This window comes from Lynx rufus, unplaced genomic scaffold, assembly GCF_022079265.1.
Source record: "Lynx rufus isolate CCGP_SWC_20201006 ecotype Redwood Valley unplaced genomic scaffold, mLynRuf1.p SCAF_3, whole genome shotgun sequence".
Lineage (NCBI taxonomy): Eukaryota > Metazoa > Chordata > Mammalia > Carnivora > Felidae > Lynx > Lynx rufus.
Window position 1 is genome coordinate 52,765,726 of NW_025814845.1, and position 18,567 is coordinate 52,784,292.

General features: G+C 37.8%; 1 protein-coding gene across 1 annotated transcript; it reads right to left on the bottom strand.

The window, feature by feature from the left end:
- Positions 1 to 5,276: 5,276 nt before the first annotated feature.
- On the bottom strand, positions 5,277 to 18,544 carry LOC124521071 (transmembrane protease serine 11B-like protein). The gene is made up of 10 exons (XM_047092251.1): positions 18,540 to 18,544; positions 15,478 to 15,593; positions 12,314 to 12,432; positions 12,150 to 12,217; positions 9,685 to 9,845; positions 8,938 to 8,976; positions 8,236 to 8,410; positions 6,865 to 7,124; positions 6,275 to 6,417; positions 5,277 to 5,438 (listed from the first exon to the last, which is right to left on the bottom strand). The coding sequence occupies exons 1-10, from the start codon at positions 18,542 to 18,544 to the stop codon at positions 5,277 to 5,279; spliced, it is 1,248 nt and encodes a 415-aa protein (XP_046948207.1).
- Between the last annotated feature and the right edge of the window lie 23 nt (positions 18,545 to 18,567).

The following is an 18,567-nucleotide window of genomic DNA, read 5'->3' on the forward strand; positions in this document are numbered from 1 at the left end:
AGTTTCTTTTTTTATTATTTTTTTTAATGTTTATTTATTTTTGAGAGACAGAGAGAGACAGAGCATGAGTAGGGTAAGGGCAGAGAGAGAGGGAGACACAGAATCTGAAGCAGGCTCCAAGCTCCGAGTTGTCAGCACAGAGCCTGACATGGGGCTCGAACCCACAGACCATGAGTTCATGACCTGAGCCGCAGTAGGACGTTTAACCGACTGAGCCACCCAGGCACCCCTCTTTTTTTTTAAGCTTTTATTTAAATTCCCCAGTTAGTGGGTGGCTCAGTCAGTTAAGCCGCTGACTTCGGCTCAGGTCATGATCTCACAGTTAGTGAGTTTGAGCCCCTCCCTCCCCGGTCGGGCTCTGTGCTGACAGCTCAGAGCCTGGAGCCTGCTTTAGATTCTGTGTCTCCCTCTGTCTCTGCTCCTTCCCCATTTGCACTCTGTCTTTCCCTCTCTGTCTAAAAAATAAACACTAAAAAAAAAAAAATTGTAAATTCCCCAGTTAGTTAACATAGTGAAAATCAACTGTCTTTTGGAAACTGTGAAGCTAACAGTCTGAACAGGCTCATTTATAACAGAAATTATATAGCCTCATGAAATAGGTACTATTCATTACTCATGTAGGAGAGTTGGGGAAAGGAAAGCAAAAAAAAAAAAAAAAAAGAAAGAAAAGAAAAGAAGGAAAGGAGGGAGGGAGAAAGGAAGGAAGGAAGGGAAAGGAAAGAAGGGAGAGAGGAAGGAGGGAAGGAAGGGAAGGAAGGGAGGGAAGGAAGAAAGAGAAGGGAAGAGAAGGAAAGGAAGGAAAAAAGGAAGGAAGGAGAGAATGAAGCAGAGAAGGAAGGGAAGAAAGGAAGGGAGGAAGGAAAGAAAGGGAAGGGAGGGATAAAGGTAGGAGGGAATGAAAGAGGGAAAGAAGGAGGGAAGGAAGGAAGGAAAGAGGGAAGGAAGGGAGGAGGGAAAGGAAGTAGGGAAGGAAGGAAGGAAGCCCAGCAGAACATGGATGAGAATGGAGGAACCCAGGTTCATCCTTCATAAACACCCTTTTCAGAGGCTACTGAGAGCCCAAGTCTCCTTCTTTCCCAGAAGAATAGCCTTTCCTGAAAGGAACACATGCCACAAATTCAAGTTGTTTTGTGGGTGGTGCTGAGTTTTGTTTTCGATAGGACCCAAAAGGTATCAAGGATCATATATGAATAAACTAACAAATCCAGCAACATACTAGCAGATCTAAGAAGACATGTGGAAAGCCTGTGGCTGAGAATGAATGATTTTTAAACAAAAAATAGCTAAAACCTGAAAAGACAAGGTTCCATAAAAGGTCCAGTAGAAAAGTAATGGGATCTAGATGCTGGTTTCATAGAAAAATCAGCTGCAACATCTGCTACCACCATCTGAGGACGTTGTCAAAGACCTGATGAATGTATAAGGACAAACAAGGAGTGAGGAACAAATATAAAATGGTTAAGCCAATCACAAAAGAGAAAATCGTCAAGCCAGGGATAATCCCATATCACTCTGCAGTGCATTTCCCAACACCAAGGGAAAAAAAAAAAGGAATGTTAAGATTATTGACTGGACATTGAATTGCTAGATTTGACAGACACTGATCTCTCTGAGGTTTGATTTCTTCTGATACAAGTGAATGCATATCTAGAATAACCCTTGCAATTAATCATTGTTTTTCTTTTCCTAATCTTGGGATTTTAAAGTATAGAACTTTAACATTCGTAATGCGTCATCTTCATTGCCATAAACGTTCAACATTTATATTTGAAACATCTGTTTTATTGTGCATTGACTGCATGCATGTTGTTATGCAGATTTAATTACTTTATGTAGAGTATTTAAGGTAAATATGTTTCTGGGGTGCCTGCATGGCCCAGTCAGTTAAGCATCTGACTCTTGATCTCAGTCCAGGTCATAATCTCACAGTTTGTGAGTTCAAGCCCCAGAGCCTGCTTGGAATTCTCTCTCCTTCTCTCTGCCCCTCCCCCATTTGTGCATGCACGTGCAAATGCTGTCTCAAAATAAACTTTTTTTAAAAAGATAAATATGTTTCTAATAAAAATATGTTTCTGTCTGTGCCAAATTTTGCACTATTCTTAACATAATGATAATATCAAGACTATCAGATAACAAATTTAAAATTTTCATATTATGAGTAAAAGAACCAAATTAGTTCTTTATCTAAAATTACCGGTTTACATACTTAAGCAGAGGACAGAGTACACTCTAAGTACTAACTTTTTTTTATGGTATACTCTATCATTAAAAAAAATCCACAAAATTTTCCATCTGTTTTAAATAGCGTATGAATGGATATGATGCTAATTGGCAGTACTTGATTTTTTTTAAGCAATAAAATTTTATATATAAACTAGCTGCTTCTGCATTGCTACTTCTCACTGCAAAGTTTGTGATTAACAAACATATTCAATAGAAAAGAGAATAGCATATAAGTAATACTTAAAAGTTGAAACAGTTTACCAACTAAGCTCAATAAAGCTCTTTACATTTTGACTTTAAAAAGGTAGGTGTTGGGGCGCCTGGGTGGCGCAGTCGGTTAAGCGTCCGACTTCAGCTCAGGTCACGATCTCACGGTCCGTGAGTTCGAGCCCCGCGTCAGGCTCTGGGCTGATGGCTCAGAGCCTGGAGCCTGTTTCCGATTCTGTGTCTCCCTCTCTCTCTGCCCCTCCCCCGTTCATGCTCTGTTTCTCTCTGTCCCAAAAAATAAGTAAACGTTGAAAAAAAAATTAAAAAAAAATAAATAAAAAGGTAGGTGCACATTTATTTGTAATAAATTGATTTTTTTAACAGAATATGAAGTTTACTGCCCCACATTAATAAACTCTGGCTCTCATAGGCAGGTGAGAGCCAAGAGGATTCTAAGCCCAAGAGGAAGTACTGGCAAGAGTTCACATTATGAGTTCAGCTATAATGGAAACTGCATCGGAAGGCTCAAAAACATATAATTAAAAGACAGACAAAAATCTTAGTGGTCATTAGTATCACTCTTTTCCATTTCTAATCCTACCTCCACTTTGAAAACCAAATCTTTGAATCCATTCTCTACCCTCTGGACAGGTAGTTATCCAATCTCTACTTGAATCCTTATTAATCCTTCTGGACAAAGGGTGGATTTATTGCTTTTGCTATTTTTCCTCTTTCTGGGACAGCTTCCAGGAGCAGTTGTTAGAGGCACAGGCACAGCATGTAGGTATGTCTCTTGCTGGAACAGAACTGTTTTTGTCTCCATGCCACTCCAGCCTCAGCCACCCTCAGCTTCCTCCTCAGCCCCCAGCAACAGCTTCTAGAACCATCTTCTTGGCCATTCCATCATCCATTTCTGAGATGCACTAACACCATACTTTGTGTGTGGTTGACTCCTGATCTTGAGGAACCATGAGCCGCCAGGTCATCCAGAATTATTCTTCTAAGGTGGGAGCTGCCATCAGCTGCCTGGTCAACCTGCATCTGTGAGCCTCACCCACCTGCCTCTCTCTGGACCTCTATTCTCATGGCCCGTGGCCCCTGGTGACTGTGCCATTTTTTCTAAGAGTTGGCAGAGAAGTTGGAGGGTGCCTAGTATCTCTTAAAGATGCAAAAACAGGGAGGCAACAAAGCTTTCTTCCTGGAGGTCCAGAAGCCATCCAGAGATAAGTGGGGGGTGAGGGGACAGCCTGCAGGCCATGGAACCTGTCTTGGACCTGGAGAAGAGTCTGGCCTAGTCCCCAGTGGATTTGCAAGCCCTGAGCTCTCCTACACATACTCCCAACTCAGTGGCTTCCTAGAGAACCATTTCCTAGGCAGTTAACTGAAGCTCACCCAGAAGATGAGCAACCACCTGACCAAAATTCTCAGGCGGGCAGGCCTCAACCCTGGGTTGGCCGGCCTCATCCACAGGCATGACTGAGAGCCTCTTGCATCTAGTAATGAGGGACCCACCTGTTGCATCCCCTCTGGCCTGCCTGAGCCTCTCCCTGCAGCCTGGAGGTAGCTTTTTAACTACTGTATAGCTTTTTCCCAAGCCAAGGACCAAGTGAAAATAATAACAGAGAAAGAAGAAAAGCCACCTACAAAAGACCTTTTTAAGAATAAAACCAAACAAGAGGCATCTGGGTGGCTCAGTCAGTTAAGCATCTGACTTCAGCCCAGGTCATGATCTCACAGTTCGTGAGTTTGAGCCCCACATCAGGCTCTGTGCTGACAGCTTGGAGCCTGGATCCTACTTCAGATTCTGTGTCTCCCTCTCTCTCTGCCCCTCCCCAGCTCGTGCTCACACTCTGTCTCTGTCAACAATAAATAAACTTAAGAAAAAAATTTTTTAAAGAATAAAACCAAACCAAACAAAGAAAACCACACACACAAAAGAAAGAAAGAAAGAAAGAAAGAAAGAAAGAAAGAAAGAAAGAAAGAAAGAAAGAAAGAAAGAAAGAAAGAAAAAGAGAGAAAGAAAGAAAGAAGGAAAGAAAGAGAGAAAGAAAGAAGGAAAGAAAGAGAGAAAGAAAGAAAGAAAGAAAGAAAGAAAGAAAGAAAGAAATTTGTCATTGAGCAAAGATAGTCTGCTTTTAAATTTGTTTTTATTAAAATACATTGTACATTTCATGGTTCATAGCTACTTATTTTTATATGTGTTGCAAATGAGGAATTTCCACAAAAACCTGTATCAACACTGAAGAATTAGTGTACATGGTCTCTATAGGTCTAAAATGTATTTTGCCTAGTTTTACTGACAGTGAAATTATTTCCCAGTGATTTTAAAAGCTGATCAAGACCCCCGTTCAAATGAGAGACTCTAAGTCAGTGCCTAAATTCTGACCTGAGTCAATTCACAACCATACCCTTTCCTCAAAAGCTATGACGTGAACGCAGATAGAGCATGTTCCAACCCAGCCCTCAGAAAGGGTTGGTTCCACTTTCTCACAGTGCTGCCACTGAGTTGGGAGGATATACATTCATAATTGAAAAAAAGTCTGAATGACTAAAACCAAGAGCTTTATTCTATGGTGAGATAGCCATGATGTGGGTTCATGAAATAGTAAAATAGGAATAGTCCTTTTTTTGATAGGAGCATTTTCTTTGCTTAGGCCTTTCTGGACTAAACATTAGATTTGTTGTTTTGTAAGTTGCTTAAAATTAAAGTTCATAAATACTCCCTCAGGACCACAGTTCTTTCAAAACAGCCACTGTACACACTAATTTAAAATGCATGTTAGCTAAGGTTGGGAGTAACCTTAGGTGAAAATGACTTCAGATAGTTGCTACAAGATGCTTTTCTCTTAGATACCAGTCTTGGAGGCGATCCAGTTGCGGTAGGCAGTCACTCGCATGTAGACACCTGGCTTATTGATTTTACCACATTCTTCTCCCCAGCTCACTATTCCAACAAGGTACCAAATATTTCGAGAATTAGGATGAACTAGTGGTCCTCCAGAATCACCCTAAATAAGACAAATAATATTTATCATTATGAGAATTAACTTCCAGATACTTTACTTACACTAAGTGATAAGCCCAGATAAAGTTTGTGACTCATCCTTCATACAGACCATAGGAAAATGTATGGTGTAAATCCCTGCATCACCCTTAACCTCACTTTTGGCCAGATTATATTCTCTGGGACTCTTTGGTGTTGACCTGAACCTTGCAGGCATGAACTGATAAGTTATCTAGTTCTATGAGAAACTAGTTAGCTAGTTCTAAGAGAAAGCTTTTGGGAAGCAAATATTATAGATGTACTTGGAAAACAGGGCTTTAGATCTGAGAAAAGTAGCCAGAACCCTAGCCATGAGGAGGCTAAGAAGGAAAGAGAAATAGGCTGGAAGTAGATTAAAATTTTCTGAGACTGATCTTTTATTGAAATGTGATTAAGATTATGGACTGTGATCCTAGACTACTTTGGTTTATATGCCAGCTCTCCCAGTTACTACCTGTGTGATCTTGTGCCAATCACTTTACCTTCCTCTGCCTCGGTTTTCTCATCTATAAAATGATAATGATAGTACCCACATCACAATGTTGTATGAGGATTAAATGAATTATTTGTAAAAAACTGCAATCAGTGCTGGGCTCAGAGTAAGTCCAACTTAAGTGTTTGTTAAACACTTATAAACATATATTGCATGTAGTGGAGAATTACTTTAGCTGGAAGAGTTTAACAGGATTGTCAAAATGCAAATTAACTGAAGCATAGAAATTGTCTTTGTATTGATGACTTTCATAAAATAATAGCAGTTATTTGTAACTGATGGTCAATGTGACTAGTGTCCAGACTTACCTGGCAGGCATCGATATTTCCTTCCAAGTACCCAGCGCATAGCATTGTGTCTAATACCATACCATAATATCCTTCCTGAGCATTACAGGTATTTGTGTCAATAATCTTCACAGATGCTTTCTGAAGTACCTCTGGGTATTTACCTAAAGGAAGTATACAAATTAGTAAAAGAGCTGTTCTAAAACAGAGCAGGATGGAAAACTTGCTTTGTCCTCTGTGCATAAAACCTGTATTTGACTCTTGCCTACTCATTTCCCTCACCCGAACCAATGAAAAGGACATCTTCAAAGAATCATTTGAAATCTTTTAAATACTGCCTTTCTATGTCCTTATCTCTCTTCTTATATCTTTGAACCAGAACTTTCTCAGTTAGTTTCTCCAGGTTAGGGAATTTCTACAATCAATTGGTCTCCACAGAACATTCCACACCAAGGCAATTTGCAAAGCCATAAGTCCATACGCATCATTTCCTGAGATATTGCCTGGGAGAAGTAGGCATCCTGAAGTAAATGATGCCTTTGACTCTGTGCCTAGCCCACCATTTTTCGTGCTTTTGTACTGACACACTGTTAAATTTTCACTGGACTTACCATTATATGAAAGTGCTCCCCATCCTGTAACAACAACTCCTTCACCTGGTGGAAAAACCTGTGTGGCTTCAGGAAGACAAACTCGATGTACATCATTCTTGAATAAGACTTTTTCGGTGAGCTGTATAATTGCAATATCATCATGATGTTCACCCGGGATGTAGTCTTCATGAACTATAATTTGTTGAATATGATGTTGCATATAGGGGGGATTTACTCTGGTGCCAAAGCTGACAGTATAGTTTTTTGGATTGTTTGTCCTGAAAGAGCAAAAATTATATATTTTGTATTTATTTCAAAATAGTAGAAACATGGCCTTCATCTACTGTACTTTTTAATGACATTAATATTCCCTTGTGCCATAGCTCATTAGCAGTGATACAATCTGATTTTCTTCATAAATTAAAAAACTGTTTGAGTCCCTCCCTATACCATATACTGTGTAAAGCAGTGGGGATATAGAAATAAAAATTAATAGCCATACCTTCCAGAAACTTAAATATAATGAAGGATGGGCATAAACACAGACAGTTCTAATTGCTTAAGTGATTTGTGTATAATTAGTGGGACAAGAAAACAGGTGGACTTAAATCTGCATGCTCTAGGGAACAGATATTTCTTTTTTTTATATGAAAATTATTGTCAAATTGGTTTCCATACAACACCCAGTGCTCATCCCAACAGGTGCCCTCCTCAATGCCCATCACCCATTTTCCCCTCCCTCCCACCCCCCATCAACCCTTGTTTATTCTCAGTTTTTAAGAGTCTCTTACGGTTTGGCTCCCTCCCTATCTTTTTTTCCCCTTCCCCTCCCCCATGGTCTACTGTTAAGTTTCTCAGGATCCACATAAGAGTGAAAACATATGGTATCTCTCTTTCTCTGTATGACTTATTTCACTTAGCATAACACTCTCCAGTTCCATCCGTGTTGCCACAAAAGGCCATATGTCATTCTTTCTCATTGCCAAGTAGTATTCAGATATTTCTTAAGGAAAGTAGCATTTTGGGTGAGACCATAGAGCTGGGTCAGAGTTGCCTAAAAAATGAGAAGGGGATGGTATGTGCAGAAGGCGAGGAAGCTATGAAACAGGATGATGTGTTTTAGCAACTACGAGTAGTTAAGGATGTCTGCAGTATAAAGTGATGAGAGATAAGAATCATGTGAGAAAAAAATGCCGTATCAAGAATGAATGACTCTTCCCATTCTTACAGGTAACGCAGGAAAATCTTAGATTGGCTTCCCATATAATTTGTTTTCCAAACCAGGACACCTGAGAAGAGAGCTATTGATAATTAACTGAGATAACAAGTGTGAACTGGCCCAGTTCCAGTCTTTGGTCTCCCTATCCTTGAGCAACATGATGAACTTACTTTTGAAAGCAGTGAGCTGCAGTCACCAGGTGTCTTTCACTGATCAAAGATGCCCCGCAGTAGTGTCGGCCATTCTTTTTGAGAGTTGCTTGCCAAGGCCATTCTCCCTTCTGAGCATTGGAACCTCCTTTGATTCTATCATACGTAGCTGACATCCTTGCTCGTGTCCCACAGCCTGTCAGAGTCAGTTTTGTTCCATTGAGAGTACGAAGACACTTGTTTGATTATAAAGCAGAAACTGAGCTGAGTTATTCTTGTATGGTTCTATCTGACAATATCTTGCACTGAAGAGAACAGGATGTAATCTGCAAAGGAATCACTAGCAACCCCTAGATCACCTCCATACCCAGCACAGTATCTCCAAGATACCTCAGCACCTGGAGAATATGAGAGCTCTGGGAGGCAGATAAAGTCACAGTTAAGTCCATGGGCTCTGCTACCAGACTCCCTGGTTTGAATTCTGACCACACCATTCACAAGCTGGTTGAATTTAGGCAAATTATTTCACTTCTTTGTGCTTCAGTTTCCCCAACTCTAACATGGAATGATAATAAATAATATCTATCTTTAGGATTGTTGTGAGGATTAAATGAGTTGTATGTAAGGTACCTAGTTAGAATTGTAACTAGCCAACAGTAACAAATCTTGACTGTTATGTCTTAGATCATCTCACACATTTAATTAAGAAGTATCTGAACTTACGGTTGTTGATAATCTTTTCAGCATCAACCTTACTGATTTCTGAAATAGAACAAAAAGCTCATGGTAAATATAATACCTAGCATAAGCCATTGACCTTGGAGCCAATGGAGTAAGATGCTAGCTAGGTTCAGCAGAGAGGAGGTCAGAAATAATTTTGAATCTCAGGAGAAAATGTTAGTAGAAAGGAGAGAATATTGGTTTATTTGAATTGTTCTTTTACTATATGCAAATGTATGATATGGAAATACCACCTCCATAGCTCCAAATGAGAGACTTCATTTTTATTTAATTGGAATATAATCTTTATCACCTAAGGTGGAAAACGGTCAGTATCTTTTCTTAGAAGATCAAAAAGACCCACAAGTGAAACTGATTCCTGTCAGTAGACAAAAATAACTTAAAAACTGACCTGTCTTATAATGGCAGATTGTTTGATATTTTTGAAGTTTATAGGAGATCATGAAAAATATATACAAGACACACTGTTACTTATAAGGACTGTTCAAAGTCTTACTATTTGCTTTATAATCAGAAGCAGCTTTTCTCCCAGAAGTGCTTTAAAGTGTGGTATTATTATGATTTGATTATAATGTTTTTAGTAACGAAGAATACAAATTATTGCTCTGAAATAAAATAATGGCCTATTCATTTAAAAAATTCAGGATCAGCTTTGTTCCTGGTACTTGTGATATATGTTAGAAATAAAAAGATGAAATAACACTGCTCCTATTTAATTCATAAGCTTACCCTTGAGCCTAAGAGAATTAGGATCTGTAGTCAGAGAGCCTGCGTGGTTTCTCAGCATCTGATGTAAGACACTTTCAATTCTTCTTCTGGTGTTTTCCTTCATTGATCTGGGAGCCTTGAATATCAGCCATATATGTGCAGTTAGACTGTTGTTATGAGGACTGGAAGCAAGATAAGTATGTTTCAACAAGATAAGTATATTTCTTATGTTGCTAAGAAAATAGCATTTCCTTCCTCATTCCCTGATCTTTCATATTTTTATATCTTCTGTCTTTTTATGGGTTTGTGCAGTACCTTCACTTTTGGTTAATCACAGGATCATCCATCTGCCTACATTTACCTGGTGACAGTATGCAAGCAGCTACAGCATTCATCTTAGAGGACAAGTAGTTCTACAAATCTGAAAAGTAGGAAAGGCCTGCGGCACAGGGTGGAAATATCATGTGAGAACTGGGCCTGCTTATTCATGTATTCATCAATCATTTATTGGGCAACTGCTATAGACAAGTGACTGGAATGGGTGCTAGTCGGTGATGCAAGCGTGACTAAGACATGGCTCCTACCCTCCAAGAATTTCCAGATTTCTAGGAAATTAGACATCTATACAAATGACTACAATAAATGAGGCAGAAGGGATAATATTTATTTTGTCTTATCTGCAAATAGAGGAAGGATAAGTTATTTTTTATTTAAAGAATTAGAGAAATTTTCATGAAAGAGGTGGCATACACACTGGGCTTTAAAGTGTTTTTATCACTACTTCAACATCAAGCAGACAATTTCATCAGGTAGAGAAGAAGAGTAACACTCGAGAATAACTGGATAGCGATAATTAATTTGCATTTACTGGGGATCTGCTGTGTTCTAGGTACTTATTTTCACATTTATTGTCACACTTAGACTTCACAACAAGCCTGCAGCATGGGTATCATTGTCTTCATTTTGTAGACAAGGAAAAACAGAAGCTCTGACAGGTTACCTAATAGGCTCAAGATTATACAGCTACTAAACTCAAATCAGATTCAGTACAACTGACTCTATAACCCAGAGTCTTTACACTGTTTTGTCTCCCTGTGCCAAGTCACAGAGACAGCAGTGTCTAAGATTGGGCTCAGATGGAGGAGGACTTTTAATGTGAGCCAAGAGATAGAAGTAAAGAGAAGTTGTTGAATAAAACTGTGCTTGAGGAAGATGAACCTGACCATGGCATTCAGGGAAGATTTGTTTGGAATTCAGATAGGGGTAAGCAACCCAAGAAGGTGACGGGTGGACATGTAGGAATTGTCAAACAGCTTTGAGGATAGTGTCCAAAGTGGCATTTTTATGCTTTGGCTCTCCCTGACAGATGATTAACCTTTTGGCATATAAATCAATAATCAGTGCTAGGAAGCACTCAGCTCATGCAGGTTTGATTATCATAGAAAGGGGTGTCAAAATGAAAACGTCTGTCCTGTAGCCTCTCCATCGCTTCCTTTGGAAGAGATTGCAGTGGTTGCAGACTTCTCTGAAAGATACCTGGGCCCTTCAATTTTAGCTCCCATCTCTTTCCAATACTAAAATCATCTCTCAAGGTTAATTGTAGTGGAGATCTTGATGTGTTCTGCAATTCCAGGAGTCCCATGAATTCCAGGAGCAGGCATAGCTGGTGACACTGATGAAGGTAAAAGCAGTAATTGCCTTCACTGGAAATGTGTTTATTTACATATCTTTCCATACACATTACCTTCTTTGACCCTAAGTGCATTTACATGAGAGAGGCAGCGAAGGTGCTATGACAGTATTTCACAGAGAGGTAAATAGAGTCAAAGTGATTTAATGACTCTGGGATTACTAAGTGGTAAAGACTGGGATCAAGTTGCCTAACTTCTGTTCTAGGCCTCCCTCTGCTATTCCGTGCTACTCTAAACCCACATACGGTAGCTATTTTACTTCTTGTTATGGTGACTACAAGGACTTCCTTGACATCAAAGCCTGATGTAGATATGCTCTTTTCTACCCTGTAAGAACTCTAGGGTAGTTCCACAAGGTGTCTGGCTGATTTGCAAGTAGAAGAAAATGAGTCATTAAATAGATTTACATAAGACCAAAAAACGAAAAAGAAAGACATGAGAAAACAGGGTCTGTATTTACACAACTACTAAATAAAAATTTTAGACTATCAAACATTGGTCTAAGGGATCACCTACTATTTGCTAGACATAAAAACTTAAGAAGCTTGAGTGATGAGGCAACTACAATTTAATGCATTATATGAATAACACATTCTCAATAGATCTAGTGGATAAAACTAGATAGCCCCATCTTTGCTTTGGTTTTATATTGAACAATTAGTCTGGCATTTAACTTACGATAATACTGTATTAGTAACTTATTGGCGAATGACTGTGACATTTCACAGAGGTGCTTGAAATATGTATGTATGAATGAGTTGATCTCTTTTCTAACTGCTATTATTAGTTACTTACACCAGTGTGATGACTTGAGAATTGATATATTGTCTGTAAATGCTAGAACTTTGAAATGCATCAACCATCTGTTAAAGAGAACAGAATCAAACGTCATATTCCAATAATATATTTATATTTCAGAGAACTAACAATGAAATAAATATAGGAAAATACCAGTTTACCTTAGTCTCAAGAATTTTGCTAAGATAGTTATTTTCTGGTGATGTCTCTCTTTGATAATTTCTGTTGTATGGGATATCCAGCACTTCAAAGCTACCTTGATAATAGTAAGTCGTGTTTTCTGTGAGATAAAAACATCATCCAAGAATTATTTAGGTGAAATGGATTTCAAATGCAGATACAGATTACATAGTAATATCAACTAGTAAATATTGTGCTCATATTAGACATTGATAAAGCCTGTGAATCTTTCTGGCACAGCCGGTTAGATACCTGGGCATTGTGAAAAGTGTTTACGGGACCAATAATGCAGCATATATAGATATAGACAAAAGTCAGCAAGAAGAGTAATATCTTGATTGAGACAGATAGAACTATATACTGTAAGTGAGATTTCTGTCATATAATTATTAAACTATGAGTAAAAATAGTTACCATTTATTAAGTATGTACCATGAGAAGATACTTTATAAAAGAACATATGAAGTATATCCCTTTTTTTTCTGGAAAAATGTGGTGTTGAGATATTCAGTAACTTGACTAATATCATATGGATGCTAAAAGCCAAGAATCAACAAAAATTCGATTTGAGTACAAAGACTACACCTAATCCATTTTATTTCCTTCTTAAATTCTCATAGATACTAAGATACCTATTAGAGGTAAGACATGTGATATATCTTACCTCTAATATGTGATAGATACTAAGCACTTAGAAATATTCTAGATGCTATATAACAACACCTAGCATATAGTAAGCACTGAATAAATATTAATACTATTGTGCAATATGATCATTGCTTTTGAAGACTATGTGATGGAAGTGACAGGCTCAATATGGTTGAAATCATTACACAAGGTACTAATAAGGATATAATTAAAAACATTAATCATCTAATTGCAGGTTCTATACAAATGCAGAGAAGGAAAGCACCATAATTAAAATGAAATATGACTTTCTATTATAAGTGGTGAAAATATTTTACAGTGAAAAGTGTGAAAAAAAAGAAGTCAGAAATGTCTAAACAAAATGCTGAAAATGGGTTGTTTATGAATAATAATTTGTGAACCAACATTGCTAATTATAGTTAGTTTGTCTGGGGATCATGGATCTTTTACTATAGAGACCGAACTTTGCAATGGTAGCTTATTAGATTTTGACATAAGTAGTAAAACATAGATCTTTAAACTATTCAACTTTCTTTTTTTATAATTCAGTGTTCACAGTGTATCTTTCAGTTCTTTATTTAGATTCCTAAATATTTCTACCTACTATGATAATTAGGCTGCCATGAATATTCCTCAATGTAGACTAATAAAGTGACAAGATACAAACTTTTTATTACAACTGCATGGAGCACTTTTCCAAGAGCCAGTGGATAAACTAAACATTTAATGTCTAAGACATTAAGACTAAGAAACCATACCCTAAAACAAGGAATTGAGTATTAATTTAATTCCACACAGCATTCAGCCACAGAGATGGCTCACTATGCTGAGGTCACTGTGAAATCAGTCACTGAGATCTGTTGGTACCTGGTGAAATGAAAACAACCCTTAGGGATGAGATATCCATAAGGCACATCTGCACCTTGTGATTAATATTCCCATTTCTATAAGTGGTTCAAATGCCAATATGAATTGAGATGGATAAGGGACAGAAAGAAATTGTTTTATGACTTTTTCATGACTTGATTACTTAGAACTTATTTCTATAAAGAAAACTTACAACTTACATGTAACACACACATACAAACACACACACATTTTTGGTTTTGGTTTTGTGCAGTGTTCTGAAGTGCGATAATATTTTAAGCATAAATTATGAGAACACTTCTATTTAAATCTGACAGAGTTAAGGCATTTCTTTTATGTTCTCCTTCCTCTAACTTATAAAAACACCCAAAGACAAGAGTAAAGGGCTCATTTCCAAGGAAACAAAAGAAAGACACAACTCCAGGCTAAAAACTATGAAGCAAATATTCCCCCAAATGTGAAATATAAACTAGGCTGAAAAATGATACATATCAGAGATACATCTCCTCACAAGCTGAGTTCATTGAGGATTTTTCTAAATTCTCAGTGACTCTATTATTAGTGTAATGCGACTTCAGGGCCTGGAAAAAAGACAAGGAATATTTCCAAAGGTCCTATTTTGACCCTGCAGAATGACAGCAGTGAAAATAAATGCAAATCCATACTAATGTGCCATTTTTATTATATGTGCTCTAATCTCCTGGTTAAGGCAACCTTTGGAGGTGAGTTGGGATGAACAAAGGAGAGACGTCAGGATCACTATATTATAGTTCAGAGAGTCTGTATATTAAGGAGCTTTCCTCAAGGCTACCCCAGATTCTTGTGTTAAAAACTGAAGACAAGTGTTCCATGGAGTTAAAATAACAGACTGCATAAGAGAATGTTTGAGATGATGAATCAAAATATAAGCTGCAAACTCCCTATGTCCCACCCCTAGAATCACTTCCCATAGTATTCTTTAGAAAACATCTAGTAATTATAATTGCAAATGAAGTATTATAAAGGTTGAGAATATAAAAAGAATAACATTGCTAACAAACTACTGGGAAGTTGGGAGAAAAATGAGCAGTGTAAGCATATGCTGATTTTCTTGTCTTTCTTGTCTTAGTACTTTAATTATAAGGTAACACATATTAATACCAACTTGGTAGATTACTTTTTCTGCCTATCAATTGTCTATCTGTGCATTCATGTCTCTGTATCATATATATTCTTTTACTTGTGTATATACAAAAGATGTCTGCAATAGGGAGCTTGGCAAATGCTTCTTTCTGGGATCTTGGGTCACTGATGGCCATTTTAAAGGAAGATAGAGGGGTGCCTGGATGGCTCAGTTGGTTAAGTGTCTGACTCTTGAATTTGGCTTGGTCATGATCTCATGGCTCGTGAGATAGAGCCCGGCTTGGGGCTCTGTGCTGACAGCCCAGAGCCTGCTTGGGATTCTGTCTCTCTCTCTCTCTCTCTACCCTTCCCCTGCTTATGTTCTCTCTCTCAAAATAAATAAAATAAACTTTTAAAAAATAAAGGAAGACAGATAATTTATTATTTGCAATTATCTCTTTGTCTTTGGTAGAAATGGAAATAAAGTTTACAACAAACTGAAATAAATAAAAATGTGTTCTTTACCAACCTACTGCCAGAAAATGAACCAGGAGACCAATGGTTATTCCCAGGATTGCCAACACTCCGAACACAATCAGTGCAATCATCCATAGTGGCAAAGATGGACGGGAAGCTGTGACTGGTCTGCAAGTAAAGGATATGAATATAAAAATGTATATCAAAAAAAAAAAAGTCACAGACACTCCAAATCTTTACTCTTGCTCACCCTTATTAGCTCAATTTAGGCATAGGGGTAGCAAAAGATGTATGAAGAAAGGACAGGAAAGGTAAGGTAAGGAAAGGGAAGGGCAAAAGTAAGAAAGAAAGAAAGAAAAACGAGGAAAGGGAGGAAGAGAAAGAAGGAAAGAAATTTACAATTAAACCTCTTTGGATCTGTGCTATGAAATTATTTTTCAGGAATACGATAATGTCAAGTTATCTATACTTAGCATCTAGTTGTCTCCCATGACCAATGGAGTAGTGACAGAGTTAGTATCAACTAGTGAAGACCTTGCCAGGTTGGGGAGGAAGAAGAGAGGAAAATAGAAATGTCTTATAAGTTCTTTATGCCAAATCTTATCATAATTTTTGAATTATGATCAAAATTCTATTTTATTATGTCCTTGTTATATCCAGAGAACACATGCAAATATGAAGTGCTATATTGGGTGAGAGCAGTGTCCATCTTTCTTGCTAGCTTACTAGCCAGGAATTCAATTTTCTTGCTGCAAACTGTCATGGATTGACCAAAGATAAAGCTGGACAGTATAATGTCTAATTTTAAATGTCAATTTTAGCTAGGCTATGGTGCCAGGTTGTCTGGTCAAACATGAGGCTACATGTTGCCATGAAAGTATTCTGTCGCTGTAGTAAACATTTATAATCAGTTGACTGTAAGGAGATTAACTTCTGCAAGTGGGTGGGCCTCGTTCAATCAGGTGAAGGCCATAAGAGCTAAAACTGAGGTTTTCATCAGAAGAAAAAAACAGTCTGCCTTGGAAGTATGACATAGAAATCCTGCCTGAGTTTCCAGCCTTGCTAACTTTACAACTGTGTGAAGCTACTTTAGATACATGGATATATCTTATGTTTGTGTATCTATATATTTGTATAGATCTATTATCTATCATCTATTGATAGAGAAAAGGAGAGAAAGAGAGAGAGGAGGAGGAGGAAATAGAGACAGAAAGAGATATCCTCTTGTTTCTGTTTCTCTGGAAAATCCTGATAAGGAGGCAACAACAAGGACTTTGTTGCCACACAAAGATTTTGAGATTTTGTCTTAAATATTGGGGCTCCTCCAAGTATGGTTGGAGGATGGCCTTTATCAAAATCACCTGAGAGTGGTTGTTACATATGCAGATTATGGTATCCTACCCCAGATCTAATTAACTCAAATTCCCAAAAGAGTCTGAGAATCTTCAGTTTAACACTGTTAGTGATACAGATTCTTACTAAACTGTATGCTATCTTCATGGCAAAACTGGAAAACTTTAATATAGCTGGACATATTGTTAGAGTTTTCAGATTAGAAGCAGCATTGGAGAGGAGTATGTATGATGTATTAGGTCTCAGATAAAAATAAATTGGGTTGATACTTCCAGGAGAACAAGTTTGTTGTTGTTGTTGTTGTTTTAAATACATCCTCTACGGAGTTTTTTCCACTCTCTTTAAAAATGACTTCATACTTCTCCTTTTTACCTCAAACCTCCAGCACCATTTGCCCCATTCTCAAGCTTAGCTGGTAACCTTACTTCCTAGTCCACTAAGAAAATGAAAAGCATCAGAAGAGAATCTTTACAACTCCATCATCACATTTGTGAACTTCTCTTCATCTGTATCCCACATCCTTCTTTTTCCTCGTGTTTCCACATATAAATTGTGCCCCTGACTTAAGACAAGCCCTCCACCATCTCATCTCATTCCCAACCTGTTTCTAATCTATGTTTCAGCCATTTCAAACTACTCAGAGTTCCACAGACAACCAGACTTTTCCACACCTCCATGGCCTTGCACGCTCTGGTCCTTCTGCCTAAAATGTCTGCCTCAAGCCTACCCAGTGAGCCCCCACTCAAACTTTATCCTCAACTCTGTCATCTCCTCTTTCTTGAGGCCTTCCATGGCTCACCCTAATATGGATCTACACTGAGAGTATTTTTTATTTTTACATGGCAGTCTTTTCACCTCTGGTCGAGGTCTTGTTATCATCTGGCCCATGTCATTATTTGTTATTCATGATGTTATTGTTTTATACCCAGGCCATATTGTGGTGTCTAGCACATTATTGATAATATTTGTTGAAATAGTATATAAATGAAGCCAAGGGATATCAAGGACAATGAGACTCTGAAGGATAAATAGATCAGAGGGTTACAAATTATGGAAGGCCTTCAGTGCTAATCAGAAGAGATTTTGATTTTATCTGGTAGAAATGACTAACATGAGGACATGCAGTGCTTAGGAAGATGAATCTTCAGTCTGGATAACTGTAGTTTAAAGGAGGGAGAAAAATGAAAGGGGAGGACCAATGAGCAAAGAGGCTAATATAATCAATGGGAATGGAATGATAGCATTCTGGATTGTGGTAGTAAGAAAAGAAACAAAGTGATGAATTTGAGAACATTTACAGTGGAATCTTTGTCAGAATTTGGTAATTAGTTAACTATGTTTGTAAAGAATAGGTAAAAGAGAGTCAGATGAAGCCTAAGAGATATGTATCTGGAATTTAAGAGACATTTAAATTTCTAGTACACAAATGGAGATGTCACACCAGTAGTTAACTGAGGAACCATAGTTGGGGTTAATTTAGGACTCATCTGAAAACAGGGAACAAACAAAGCTGTGAAACTGAATTAGTAAATTACAGTGCTTGTTATATAAAACATAGTACAGAATCAACACTTCTCTTTCCAAGGCAAACATTTGTTTCCATTCTGACTACAACTAATTTATCTCCATGTTTTGTGGCTTTCCTTAATTTCACAGTCTCATTGTTTGAAATCACTCAAAAGACTTTAAATTGTCAGCATATGTTTCTTAACTGTCCAATTCAAAATCTTGTCCACCTTTCAGAGATGGGTAAGTACTTACCTCATCTCCTAGGCATTTGGCTCCACCA

Excerpts from the sequence above, each read along its gene's own strand:
- LOC124521071 (XM_047092251.1), bottom strand. Across the intron at positions 12,433-15,477 it reads GGTTCATTTTCTGGCAGTAG|AAAACACGACTTACTATTAT; the intron begins GTTGGTAAAGAA and ends TTTATCTCACAG. Across the intron at positions 9,846-12,149 it reads TCTCAAGTCATCACACTGGT|TCCTCATAACAACAGTCTAA; the intron begins GTAAGTAACTAA and ends TCTTGCTTCCAG.